The sequence below is a fragment of the Protobothrops mucrosquamatus genome, unplaced genomic scaffold (assembly GCF_001527695.2).
Source record: "Protobothrops mucrosquamatus isolate PMUCROS unplaced genomic scaffold, P.Mucros_1.0 scaffold1212, whole genome shotgun sequence".
NCBI lineage: Eukaryota > Metazoa > Chordata > Lepidosauria > Squamata > Viperidae > Protobothrops > Protobothrops mucrosquamatus.
The window spans coordinates 118,166-132,201 of record NW_015387421.1 but is presented as its reverse complement, the minus strand read 5'-3'; the positions used below and the strand labels follow the sequence as shown (position 1 = coordinate 132,201).

At 38.5% G+C, this 14,036-nt stretch overlaps 2 protein-coding genes across 2 annotated transcripts in view; one reads left to right on the top strand and one right to left on the bottom strand.

Moving 5' to 3' along the window:
• The window catches only part of UTP20 (UTP20 small subunit processome component), a 79,017-nt gene extending 74,282 nt beyond the window's left edge, over positions 1 to 4,735 (top strand). Inside the window, exons 59-62 of the mRNA XM_015820913.1 lie at positions 38 to 292; positions 1,137 to 1,263; positions 3,828 to 3,973; positions 4,100 to 4,735. Coding sequence (XP_015676399.1) covers positions 38 to 292; positions 1,137 to 1,263; positions 3,828 to 3,973; positions 4,100 to 4,255 — 684 coding nt within the window. The 3' untranslated portion in view covers positions 4,256 to 4,735. The remainder of the gene's footprint in view (positions 1 to 37; positions 293 to 1,136; positions 1,264 to 3,827; positions 3,974 to 4,099) is intronic.
• A 952-nt stretch (positions 4,736 to 5,687) lies between these two features.
• Positions 5,688 to 13,042, bottom strand: ARL1 (ADP ribosylation factor like GTPase 1). Its single transcript, XM_015820911.1, has 6 exons — positions 12,892 to 13,042; positions 11,357 to 11,494; positions 9,741 to 9,822; positions 9,162 to 9,273; positions 6,798 to 6,976; positions 5,688 to 5,986 (listed from the first exon to the last, which is right to left on the bottom strand). Exons 1-6 carry the CDS (start codon positions 12,893 to 12,895, stop codon positions 5,956 to 5,958), a joined length of 546 nt encoding a protein of 181 aa, XP_015676397.1. The 5' UTR covers positions 12,896 to 13,042; the 3' UTR covers positions 5,688 to 5,955.
• Positions 13,043 to 14,036: the final 994 nt, after the last annotated feature.

The following is a 14,036-nucleotide window of genomic DNA, read 5'->3' as shown; positions in this document are numbered from 1 at the left end:
TTTGGATGTCTTCCTTTTGTTTTTCTTTGTATTCAAGGTTATAAAGAATTTACTGTTTGTATCCAAAGTACTGTATCTTCTGGCTCCTACTCCAGAAGATGGCAAAGAGATTGGTGAGAATGTGGTCTGGGAAATTGAAGATCAGGGTGACTTAGGAAGCGAAGATGAGAAAGAGATTTCGGGTATGGAAGCAAAAGAAAAGAGCAGTCCAGCCAGTTTGTTGTGGGTGATGAAGAAACTCCTAGTCATGGCAACAAGAGAAGCTGCTTATTCACCCAAAGACTCTTTAAAGGTTGGTCTGTCTTCTGCAAATGACACCTTCAGCTCAGAAAATACTGTCAAAGTATCAGTAACTTTTATAGTTTACAAACGCAAATGGTTAAAAAAAACCAGTGCAGCAGGATAGTCTCATAAATGGACGTGCAAGTGGGAGTAGCATTTTTCCAGTTCAGGACAAGAAGGCATCCAGCATTATTGCCCTTAGCTTCTTAGGAAGAACAGAATAAGCAAAAGATCCTTGCTTCAATTCTCTTCGCTGCTTTTGCTAAAGTTGTATTGTGTTATTTTTTTTATTTTGGTTTTTGAAACCTGTCCCAATCCAAGGATTCTTGCTTTTTCATTACTTACTTAATAAAACCTGGGGCACAGAGACTCTAACAGTAACTGTGCTAAAATATGAATGAAGTTGCCCACATAATGCTCACCTCGAGTTAAATTGAAAGAAGCCATTTGTAAATATAATGTGGGAAAGGGAAAAAGATCTCTTTCTGCCCCTTTTTTTTCAGAAGACTACTGGATTCTGTGGTTACATTCTAGGGGCATGGTCTTTGGAGTGCTGAGAAATGCTACTTAAGAGTGCACTTGGCCTTGCCAGGCATTGTAGGAAGAAGGGATACAAAAATGAAAGGTCTGGAGAATAGATAGCAAATGGAGAGGGCTGTAGGCACAGAAGAAGCAGGATCAATTTAGGCTTAAAATTAGATATTGAGCAAATCAAACTGTTGTCAGAACTGCTAGAAAATGTACTTACCAGGTTTCACTGAAAAAATATTCCCTTGCCACTAATTGATAACATCTTTGGGTTGTTCTACTGCTTTGTGGGCTAATCTGTTGACCAAATGTCATTGCCTCTTCAGAGAACCTGCATCTTTAAGTTTCTTGGTGCTATTGCAGTTGACCTTGGCAAAGAGAATGTAAAACCGTATCTTCCAACTATCATAGCCCCTCTATATAGAGAACTGAGTAGCACGTATGCAGAACAAGGTAAGGGAATTTGCACAGATAATTGGCATAAAAGTGGGTATTTTATACTTTCTATATTTTAAAACACCTAGGCAAGCATTCAAGTTTTTTCCAGTAGAATGGATCTATTATTAATGCTTAAAATGGAGGAACAGAGAGGTTTGGCATAGCAACACCTGCAACAGCTTTATATGGTGCTCATCAACATAATTTTAAAAAAATCCTTAAAATTTAACAATACTAAAATTTAAAATTTGTAGGATTGCTAAATCTTCTAAAATCTGTCTTTTAAATGAAATTTTTCTACTTGTAATTTTGAATTTTTAAAAGAATCATGCTTTTTGGGCTCAATAACTTTGCATAATATTACACTATATTGCTTGTGAACTAAAATATTGAGTTCTTATTGAGGTTCTCTGTGTCTTTGCAACTACTGCTCTTTTAAATAATAATAATAATAATAATAATAATAATAATAATAATAATAATAATAATAATAATAATAATAATAATAATAATAATAATAATAATAATAAAGTTGGAAGGGACCTTGGAGGTCATCGAGTCCAACCCCCTGTTCAGGCAGGAAACCCTACACTATTTCAGACAGATGGCTGTCCAGTCTCTTCTTAAAAACCTCCAGTGTTGGAGCATTCACTGCTTCTGGAGGCAGGTTGTTCCACTGGTTAATTGTTCTAACTGTCAGGAAGTTTCTCCTTACTTCTAGGTTGCTTCTCTCCTTGATTAGTTTCCACCCGTTGCTTCTTGTCCTGCCCACAGGCGCTTTGGAGAATAGCTTGACTCCCTCTTCTTTGTGGCAGCCCGAGATATTGGAACACTGCTATCATGTCTCCCCTCATCCTTCTCTTCGTTAAACTAGACATACCCAATTCCAGCAACCGTTCCTCATATGTTTTAGCCTCCAGTCCCCTAATCATCTTTGTTGCTCTTCTCTGTACTCTTTCTAGAGTCTCAGCATCTTTTTTACATCGTGGTGACCAAAACTGGATGCAGTATTCCAAGTGTGGCCTCACCAAGGCATTGTAAAGTGGTATTAATACTTCACGTGATCTTGATTCTATCCCTCTGTTAATGCAGCACTGAGTTGGCTTTTTTGGCAGCTGCAGCACACTGCTGGCTCATATTTAAGTGATTGTCCACTAGGACAATATTCCATTCTGGATGTTATATAGTGAAGTGATTGCACATCTCCCATCTCTACAATGCATATAAAGTAATTCGATGAAGAGGCTTTTATACATGGTAATTGGTGTGAGACATTGGTGTATTTTCTGTGTAATTTTTAAATGGTCTTGTGGAGATATGGCAAATTGTTCATCTAGGTATCAGGATGGAAAAATAATCTGCTATGCTCTGAAAACCTGACCCAACTTCTTCTTGTATCCCCTTCATATATTGGATATTGAAACCCATAATTTCTTGGCATCTTATCAGTCAGATTGCATAAGAATTCTGAAACTTGAGATCCAACATATCTAGAAAAAAGTATGTCAGTAAAGGCTGCTTTATATATTCATTTGCCCCTTGTAACAGCCCAATATTTGACTACAATACAAGCTTTTGGATTTAGATAACTTGGCTGTATTCTGCCATAAAGGATTAAGCGAATATCTGGCAAAATCCTTGCTATAGCTTGGTGGGTCAAAATCTAAACAATGCTGTTTCCCATGCATGCATTTCTATACTAAATATATGGCTTTGATCAAGCATTATTGGCTTCATGTTATGTGAATGAGCCTCAGGTATAGCTAACTTGCTTTAATTAATTATTTTCTGCCCTCACTGTAAAGTCACCTCTTTCCTTTTTACTCTTCTTGCACAGCTGTCAGGAAGAGATAAGAAATGCCTCTTAACTGCAGTTTAACTTATCCAGCTGAACTTTTATTGAAAATTGATGGTTTAGGTCAGTGGTGGCGAACCTATGGCACGCGTGCCAGAGGCGGCACTCAGAGCCCTCTCTGTGGGCACGCACACCGTCGCCCCACCCCCACCCCCCATGGCCCCCTCACCAGCAGCCCCCCTGGAGAGTCGCTCCTGTTGCAGCCTGGTCAGAGCAGCGCAGCCAAGGACATGGCAGCCAGGTAGCGGGGACAAGACTCCGCCCTCGCACCCCATTGCGTGCAGATGATGCTGCGGGGTATGGACAGAGAGCGTGGCCATGACGCTGCTGGGCCACCTGGGCGATCTGCTGTGGCGGGCCATGGAGGCAGTGTGTGGCCCTGTGGGCAGGAGAGGCGGGGCGAAGCAGAGGCGAGGTGGTTTTTGGGCACTCAGTCTCTAAAAGGTTCACCATCACTGGTTTAGGTAATCACAGGTTCTTGGGATTCAGATAGCTTGGCAAGCTGCACTTAATCTATACCGGAAGAGGTGGCTAAAGATGAAAAGAACCCATTTTCTCCTATAAAAACTGATGGTCGTTAAACATTTTATTTCAAATATTTTTGGTATGGAAATGAAATAATATATTTTATGGAACTTTATACGGTACACTAGTGTAAACAGTAGATAACATACTTTAGCTTCTGTCCTCAGGTTTTAAGTAATGAAAATCATATTCTTGCCAGATCCAACCCTAAAGAATCTTTCCCAAGAAATCATAGAACTACTGAAGAAATTAGTTGGATTGGAAGACTTTTCAATTTCATTTGCTTTTGTGCAAAAACAAGCCAGTCAGAAGAGAGCTCAACGAAAGAAGCAGAGAGCCCTACAGGTTAGTATCTACTTCATTTTCCACCTGCATTTGCTTAAAAAAAATGTTGACCATCTCATTTATCAGGAGAGGTTTTATTACAACTAAGCAATTTCAGAAGATATATTATGATTTGTTTTCCATTAGGCTGTTGCTAATCCTGAGATTGCTGCCAAGAGGAAGTTAAAAAGGCATAAGAACAAAATTGAAGCAAAGAAGAGAAAAATAGAATATCTACGGCCTGGTTACAAAGCCAAAAAACAAAGAAGCCATGCATTAAAGGACTTGGCAATGGTTGAGTAAAACTCTATTACGTAACTTTTTATAAAGAACATTTAATCTTTCATGTTTGCTTAAAAGGCAGAAAACGTTTTATGTGATTTTAACAAAATAAGAACAATAGATTCAACAGCTTTTATCAACTAAAGCTCTACTTAAGAATCTGTATTTCTGTGGATTAAAAGGCAATATATAGCAGAGGCTTAACTATCACCTCATGGCCTTTTAAACTTTGAAATGGTTTCAGGAAACCATACTTCTGATTTCAGAACGATACACCTACAGGACTTTCTAAATATTTATATTTTTTATTCTTTGTAAATCCTGTTCAACTAGTGGTAATATTGAGAAATCTGTAAAAATTTCAATCATTTCACTGAGAAGGCTTGTGATTAAGGATGGAGAGTTCTCAGCCATTTTAGTTGTCCAGAGCTTATTATATGTTAATGTACAGCTTGTGGTAAATGTGTTTTTTATTAAACGTGATTAAAAAACTTTATTCATAACTGTGTGCTAGTTATTTTGGTACCATTTGGTAGCATTGAAGTTGATTTGGTACCAGCAAACATGACATTAGTTTTTTCACAATCAAACTCTCACTATGAAACTGGCTTAATATCTTTCCATTGAATTTATTTAGATGAGAAGGCTGCCTCTTTCATACAGCGTATTAGTAAAATGTTATATTTTTCCACTTCAATGTCAGCTAATTTTCTTTAATCTGAGCACTGTACCAATTCTTCCCACATTACAGAAAACATTTGGATATGCTGGATTCTGATTTTAAGCTTAAAATTACTAGGTCAGATTCAGTCCATAGTTTGCCAAGTCATGATTTGTTGACAAGCCACCGGTTTGTACTAAGTAGTGGAATTTATTGTGCGTGCCAGAACAGGCAAGATAGCAGTGACAGGGTCGGGAGGCGAGCTCTGCCTCATTTGTACACGAGTCATGCACCCTGCAGGTGCCACTGGTATTAAATTGAAAATGATCTTTTTGCTTTAGTATGATCTATGAACTTGGGTTTTCATTTTAAACTGAACTATTGATACACTTTATACAGATCCTAGAACGTTTAGGACATTTGACTTTCCTTCTAATAACACTGTTGACTCCATAAAAGGGGTTTCTATTCCTGTGTTTTTCTGTATAATAAAGGAGACTTGATACAATCACTTAGTTTCTCTGTGAAAATGCTAGGAAGCCATTCCCATATCTCTGCAACACATGTATCTTTTCTTAAAGGAAATATAAGGATCAAGGTGATTTTTGACTTACAATTTTCCCCGAAGGAACAAGTGCAAGTATGTGATGGTTTAAGCAATTTTAAAAAGCCCACGTAAACTTTCACAGCTTCACCCAGTATTCCTGACTTTCAGGTTACACAAAAAACTGTGCCTTGTCTAATTCACTTTCAAAAGGGAATACCTTACAGATAACTAGCATGAGACAAAAATGTAGACAGTTAAATATTTATTAGTGTTAAATAGTTTCAGACACTTAAAATAAAGATTTATTCCAATTTTTCTAGCCAATATTCAGTACTGAGTATCATAAAAATTGATGTTACGTAACTTACACAAGATATGAAGTAAATATAGTATGCAAACTTTCAGAGTAATTGCACAGGAACACCATTTTTATTTTCAAAAGATAATCTGTCAATCCTATTTACAGCATTGCATTTATTCACATAACCAATGGAAGAAAACTTCAAGTCTGTTTCACTGTCTGCTCTTCAAGGTCTCAACCAGCCTGAAAAAATAATTTGTTTTGAAATTTAAAAATCAAACATTTTAAAAGTAAAATAATAAATTCATCTTTATGACTCTGGATTTCTATAGCATGCACTAGGATATACTATACTATTACTGTACTATGCACAGATTCGGAGAAGGAAAGTGATTTGGAACGTGCCTCAGCATCTGTTAGCATCTCCTTAAATGAAACGTGGCTTTTCCTGTAAGCTTCTATATAAGGTCAATGCAGGTAATATTTGACCTACGACCACAATTGATCCCAAAATTTCTGTGGTAAGTGAGAAATTTGTTAAGTGAGTTTTGCCCCATTTTATGGCTTTTCTTGCCACATTTAAGTGAATTGCTGCAGTTTTTAAATTAGTAACATGGTTGTTGAGTGAATCTGGCTTCCCCATTGATTTTGCTTGTCAGAAGGTTGCAGAAAGGGAATCACATGACCCCAGGACACTGCAACTGTCATAAACATGAACCAGCTGTTAAGCATCCAAATGTAAATCACGTGACCCTGGGGATACTGCAACGGTCATAAGTGTGAAAAATGGTCATAAGTCATTTTTTTCAGTGCCGTTGTAACTTTGAATGGTCACTAAATGAACTGTTGTAAGTTGAGGACTACCTGTGTGCTACTTCAAGATTAGTCGAGTCTCTCTTACTGTGATCGTGGATTCAGATTAGACTACTTCAAGGAACTGCTGATAGGTACCACATGAGCATGGCCAACCCCCGCATGCTCTTAATCAGCTTTTCCTTTTTTTTGCACAGTCCTAATAAATAATCTCTACAGAAGTCAGAACAATAATACTTACCACTCCATAGCCTCATCAAGTCCAGTGCCTTTGGTTGCAGATGTTTTGAATATCTGCCATTTTCTGTCTTTTAGCGCTGGGAGTCCAAGTGCATTTGCCATTTCTGTAGGCGTCATGGCTTGTTCCATATCTTGTTTATTTGCAAATACCACCAAAATGGCTTTCTTTAATTCTTCTTCCTAAAAGAGCAGTCAATAGATTACATTAGATTTTCAATATAAAATCATGCTTCCACTATGAAACAGCTTAATAATCACAGGGCCACAGAGACAGTTAAATCCACAAGTTACTCAACCTGGGTTAGATTTAGCGAAAGAATTAAATTTTTCTTTTGACAGACAGCAACATTGGACTGCCCCTCCTTCACTCTGCAATGCAGACTTGTACTGAAAGTACTGCTAGTCCTTGACTTACGACTACAATTGAGCCCAACATTTTTGTTGCTAAAAGCGAGACAGTTCTTAAGTGAGTTTTACCCCATTTTACGACCTTTCTTGCTAAAGTTGTTAAGTGACTCACTGCAGTTGTTAGTGACACAGTTAAGTGAATCTGTCTTCTGCGATGACTTTGCTTATCAGAAGGTCACAAAAGGTGATCACATGAGCTCAGGACACTGCAACCATCATAAATATGAGTTGGTTGCCAAGCGTCTGAATTTTGAATATGTGACAGTGGGGGATGCTGCAACGGTTGTTAGTCATAAGTCACTTTTTGCAGTGCTGTTATAACTTCAATTGACCACTAAAGGAATGGTTATAAGTTGAGGACTACTTGTACAGTAGTCCTGAAAGCCTGTATAGAATTTATGTGGTTGAAATAATCCAAGGTGTTTGAAAAGGAACTCATTGGAGTTTAGGCCAAAAAGGTGACTCTATTAGCAAGTGTGATTGGACAAAGACCTTAGTTTTACCACAATAAACAGGCAAGCAACAGCATTCTCAGCAACAAAGGAAAGGCTTTCTTATCAGCCCTGCTATGTCCATGATTTGCAGTAATTCGTAGATTCTCTATATAAAGCCCAAATTGAGCTCTGATTAGTCTCCCCTCCCCTCAGAATCTATAGTTGTTGAGGGGAGGAAATTATCCCCCCTAGCCTGAGAGCACAGAAAATTATATTAGCAAAATTTCTAATTTTTTCTCTTTTGCAAGTTCTAAAGTGAATAATAAATGTTAAGTTTATCTGCCCAAACTACCAGTGTCTCTGGGCAGTTTACAATACATTTAAAAACAAGGAATAGAAAAACACAAAAACTGTACAAAATAAAAGAACAGAGATGGGCAGGAAAAACAAACCCTGATGGGAACAAGGAAGAAGATGTCAATTGCCCTCATCAAAGGCCCAGATTTAGAGCCATGTCTTCTGGGCCCTTCAAAATACCAACAGGGTGGGGGGTGTTCAAACCTTGGGGGAAACCACATTCTCTCTTGACATGCACTTTCGGGGTTCCAAAAGAAGGCATTGTTTAATCGATGGAACTAGATTGCACCAACTCTGCCAAATCGAACTGGCTGGAAAAATACTATGGAAGACAAGCAGTCCCTCAAGTAAGCAGACCCTATGTTATGTAAGCTGTTATAGGTAGCAGCCAAAACCTTGAATCACATCCAGAAGCAAACTGGCAACCAGTGCAGTTTGCAAAGCAGAGATGTCACATGGGCGTACTGAGGCATGTCCATCATTGCCTGTGTCACTGCATTCTGGATCAGCTGAAGCTTGTGTTGTCTTCAAGGACAGCTCCATATAGAGCACATTGCAGTAGTTAACCCAAGAGGTGACCAGGGCATGAATAACTGAAGGGCAACCAAGTCAATATGCAACTGGTATACCAGATGAAGCTGGGCAAAGATCTTTCTGTCCACAGCTACCATCTGCTCGTGATGTAGAAGTTGTAAGGCCAGGAAAACTAAATCATGTACTACCATCGAATGGGGAAGCACCACACTATCAAAAGTCAAAGTTGGAATATCCCCAGATCTGGGTGGTCAAAACACCAACTGTCACTACATCTTGGTGGGACTGAATGAGAGATGGTACCTCCCCATCCTAACTCAGAAGACTCCAGGCATTAGAACAGAACCTCAATAGCCTTAATTGGCTGGCCCAGAGTTGAAAAATATAACTGGGTATCGTCAGTGTACTGACGATACTGAATCACATATTAGCAGATATTAATATATGTCCAAAGCCTCCAAGAATAAATAAAGTTCATCTAAAGGATGAACTAAAACGATGCTTGGATTAGTAATAAAAAATCATTTTAGTTGAAAATGAATAAACAGGAATAGCATCAGGTTAAGACACCTTTTCATAATTATGAGCCTAATCTTAAATGCAGTATCTAGAGCCACTTTATTATTTCATACCTCCAACATGGCAACAAGCTCTGATTTTGATATTCCAATTCTGTCTCTATCACAGCTGTCTACTACATAGATAACTGCATCAGTATTGGAATAATAACATCGCCAATATGGTCTAGAAAAGAAAACAAAATTTAAATTGTATCTTATATCAAAGAGAATTCATAGCCTTCAAGAGTGTTTCTTAGTAGTTGTAAAGTCACAGCTTTATAAGTTTTGAGTTTTAAACAAAAACGCATCTATTGATATCAAAACCATAGATTCCAAGAGCTTATAAAACGTTTCCCCCTAGTATCCTACATCTACAATTGAACAACTATGGTAGCACTTTCAGTTCCTTCAAAAGGTACTTGAAATTTCGGATTGTTCTTTATACATCAATGTATTTTAGAGCCTAAAAATATTTTTCTTAACTTTAATGGCAAAATCTGTAGAAACTGATAAATTATTCACAGCTTACTCTGTGTATGAAAGCCTAACCCAAAGAATTTTTTTCTGATTTTCTTGTAAACTGTGAAAATATCACAACATTCAGTAAAATATTTAGAAGTCAAGATTTGTTGCGGTTCAGAATAATTTTACCTGATGCTAGTCTGTCCTCCTAAGTCCCAGACTTGAAATTTTAGATTCTTGTAGGTGACTGTTTCAACATTAAAACCAATTGCTAAAAGAAAAAACAAAACTTAACTAGCTTGTTTGAAACAAACTGATATTCAACTCTATTGTATGAATGTTTTTTTAATTTCCAAATAAATTTTTATTACTACTGAATAATATTCAGTACGGGTAATCCTCGACTTACAACATCATGGAATTGAAAGAGACTTACAACCCTTTTTCACACTTATTACCATTGCAGCATCCCATGGTCACGTAATGAAAATTTGGATGCTTGATAACTGGCATGTATTTATGATGGTTGCGGTGTCATATCATGTGATCAATCACCTTTTGTGACCTTCTGACAAGCAAAGTCAATAGGGAAGCCAGATTCACTTATCATGTTGCTAACTTAACAACTACAGTGATTCACTTAACTGTGGCAATAAAAGTCGTAAAATGGGGCAAAACTCGCTTAACTGTCTTGCTTAGCAATAGATATTTTGCACTCAATGTAGTTATAAGTCAAGGAATATCCATATTATTAAAAACATAGCCAAAACATCAATATTTATAAGCCAAGATGCATATAAATGAGATGGGGGACTATAAATGCAAATAATACATAAATATTGAATAACCTACAACCTTCCCTTTTTGGCAGGATTGGTAAGAAGGGCTGCAGTTGCAGAAGAGCCATCAGATTCTAGGCTGATTCATTCTTTACTACTGGATGGGTTATGTTGTCCCATATAGAACTTAGGTGTCCTTCTTGACTTCTTGCTCAATGAACAGATAGCAACTGTGTCTAAGTGCTTTCATACATACAACTACTGCTTTCATACAAATGCTTGCTTATTCACAATTATATCTGATATCATAATGTAGGCTCTCTCCATATCCCTTCATACGGGTAATGTCATCAGCAGATCTCATGAAAGAAACTCAACTCAAATATTGCTTTCTTTTTCTAAAACGGCACCCGCTGAAAATTCAATGGCTGTTATCCTAGTGGTTTTTAGGAAAGCCTTTCAAACTTGGCTGGAGGTTTTACGTTGTTGCCTGGTTTTGAAATATTTCATTAATGTAATTGTTTTACAAAAATTGTATAAAATGTTAGTATATTGTTCCCAGAATTTTACAAAAACTGTATAAAATGCTAGTATGTAAGCATTGTTCCCAGAATTTACATATGAATGTACTACGAGTTTTGTATTATTTTATTATCCTTTAACCTGGTCAATAGATATCTGAAATGTACACTATTCAGTCTTCACTGATTCCAGTGGCATATAAACCCAACAAGGAAATAAATTTATTCTACAGCTGAAAAGCCAATATTGGAAAATCCTAATTTCCTTATAGGAGGAAAAAGAATACCCTATACATAGAGATGTTTGTTCTGCTCAGATGTTATAAAATTTCCTTTAATAATATTCATAATATTTAGTAAATTAAGTATTTACAATTTTTTTTGTGCAACCCATATTGTAAAGAAAGGTGAAGTAGATTTTAGGACACTTCAATTATTAAATGTATAAAAGGAGATAAGAACATTGCATTACAATCACATTTCATTTAGGAAAAAAAACACTTACTAGGAATGGTAGTTACAACTTCACCAACTTGTAACCTGTAGAGAATTGTGGTCTTTCCTGCTCCATCTAATCCCAAAATTAAAATTCTCATCTCCCGTGTACCAAACAAACTGGAAAAGATTGTTGAAAAAAAGCCACCTATAAAAAAACAAGCATTATTAAAAGTGTACTACAATAACAGACTGTTCCAAATTAATAATTTTTAAAGCTTTCCTGAGAAATACATTTTACTTCTAAGACATCTGCTTATCTTAACAATATTTCTCCTTTCTGTCCTTTTTAATAATTACACACATGCAATACAAAAGCAAGGCATAGTAATCTTAAAAGTTGAAATTTCTGTATTATTACACATCATTTTGTATTTTTGTGAATGCAATTTCATAATTTCCAAACATCTTTCAATGAAGATCAGGATGGTGGGGAATGGCAGGATTTATATTCCTTGCAGGCAGCTGCAAATGCAAATGAACAGCTGTTTGCAAGGAATATAAATTTTTCTATTCCCCATCATCCAGTCAGAGTTGAAGAAGCTTTTTGGATGAGAAGTGAAACGTCTTCAAAGAAAAATAAAGTCCAGTTGTCTCCTGGAAAAGCACCTTTGGGACAACCATGACCTGGATGACTGAGAATCTCCACAGACATGATCAATATCCAACAAATATAGCTCATACAAACTAAAGCTATTTATGAGTCCTCCATAATTTTAAAAATTGGGAAGGGGATGCTGAAAGCAAAAAGTTTAAGAATCACTGTTCTAGCGCCAAGGAGTGGGGGAATGGCTGGGGTACCCCTAATCTTGCTTTAATTTTGGTTTCCAAGTTGGTTTGCCATCCTCATCAGAGACGGCTGAAATTTATAGTTCAGTGACATACAGATGGATATCCCTGCGGGTCGCACCCGACCTTAAGGTAAAAGCTTCCGAATGGGAAATTAGAAATCGAGAGCCAGGGCATGTTACTGTCTACAAGCAGTACAACAGTGTTTCTCAACCTTGACCATTTTAAGGCATGTGGACTTCAACTCCCAGAATTCCACAGCCAGCAAATGCTGGCTGTGGAATTCTGGGAGTTGAAGTCCACATGCCTTAAAATGGTCAAGGTTGAGAAACACTGCAGTACAAGCTACCCTCCATTTCACCTAAGTTAAACAAAGGGGAAATAACGCGTGAGAACGAGGAGGAGGAAAAGGGGAGGGGAGTCGGTTCGAAGGCGTCGAAGTTGACTCCGGGAAGAAAATTCCACCACACCGCCCGAGATGCCGGGTTTCCCCTCCAGGAAGCTCCCAGGCGAGCGAATCCAGTCGCCCGATAGTCCCCAGGAATAGCCCAGAGCCTCAAGGGCGCCGCGGACACACACACACACACACACACACACACACACCGGTCTCGCGCCACGAGGGGGGGGGGAAGCTCTTCCCGGAACCCCACGCCCCCTCCTGCCCCCAGCGCTCCTTTTTCGGATTTGCATGATTTCCTCCCCTTCGAGCCGCCACCTCCGCCCTCGCCAAAGTCCTGCCTTTCTCCCGTCCCTCACCCATGGCGGTAAAGGCTTCCCGGGCTGTTTTCCGCTCAGATTCCCGGTATTGGTCCTCCCCGCTCAGACTCTTGTTACTGCCGGCGGCGTCCACCCGGAAGTCGGCGAGAAGCTGGTTCCACGTCGGCTCCCGCGTGCTCGAGTCGCGACGTTCCCCAGCTGCCTGACATGGCGGCCAAACCCAGAGCAGACGTTTCGACACAAACCAGCGGCGCAGAGACTTGAGGACGACGCGACGAATCTGCTAGGTCGAAAGCAGAGCGACAGAACCTCTCTCGGCTTCCTCATTGGAGAAATTCGGCCGGTGGGCGGGGATAGATTTCGCTCGCGGGATCCAAGAGGTGGGGCTGGTTCGAGTTCCGGGATCACGTGGTGCTGAGCAAAAGCGGTGATAGGTAGGAAGTTGCAGGAAGCGTTTTCTGCTTTTGAGGGAAAGCATTGGCGTATTTGTTTGTTTTTTTTTGTTACCTAAGGTTGCGGGTCTGCAGTGTTGTAGTATTTATTGCTAAACTTGATGTTTCATTCCCGCGTAGTTTAAGAATGAAGCGCGACGGGGCAGCAGCATATTTCAGTGGAGAATTTCCAAGTACATCTATGAAGAAACTTGCAACAGGACTGCAGAATGTGATTATCCTGGGATTTTCCAACGTAATTTAATATTTATAGAATGACATGTTGGTTACATTTCACTTTTTGTAAAGGCGTTATTTGATATTTTTTTAGAAAGAGCAATTATCAAAACATACATTATGAAAGAAAGCACTATCCTTAGACCAGTGTTTCTCAACCTTGACAATTTTAAGGCATGTGGACTTCAACTCCCAGAATTCCACAGCCAGCATTGCTGGCTGTGGAATTCTGGGAGTTGAAGTCCACATGCCTTAAAATTGTCAAGGTTGAGAAACACTGCCTTAGACAATCTAGATTTTATTCAGAATACTTTTTAAAGGCTCATATAATTTCAGTAGAATGGGGGAAGGGAAACAATGTTGCTATAAAAAGAAACTTTTTCCAATAATTCTTTAAATACAGATAATCCTCGACTTACGACCACAATTGAGCCCAAAATTTCTGTTGTTAAATGAAGCATTTGTTAAGTGAGTTTTGCCCCATTTTACGACCTTTCTTGCCACAGCTGTTAAGTG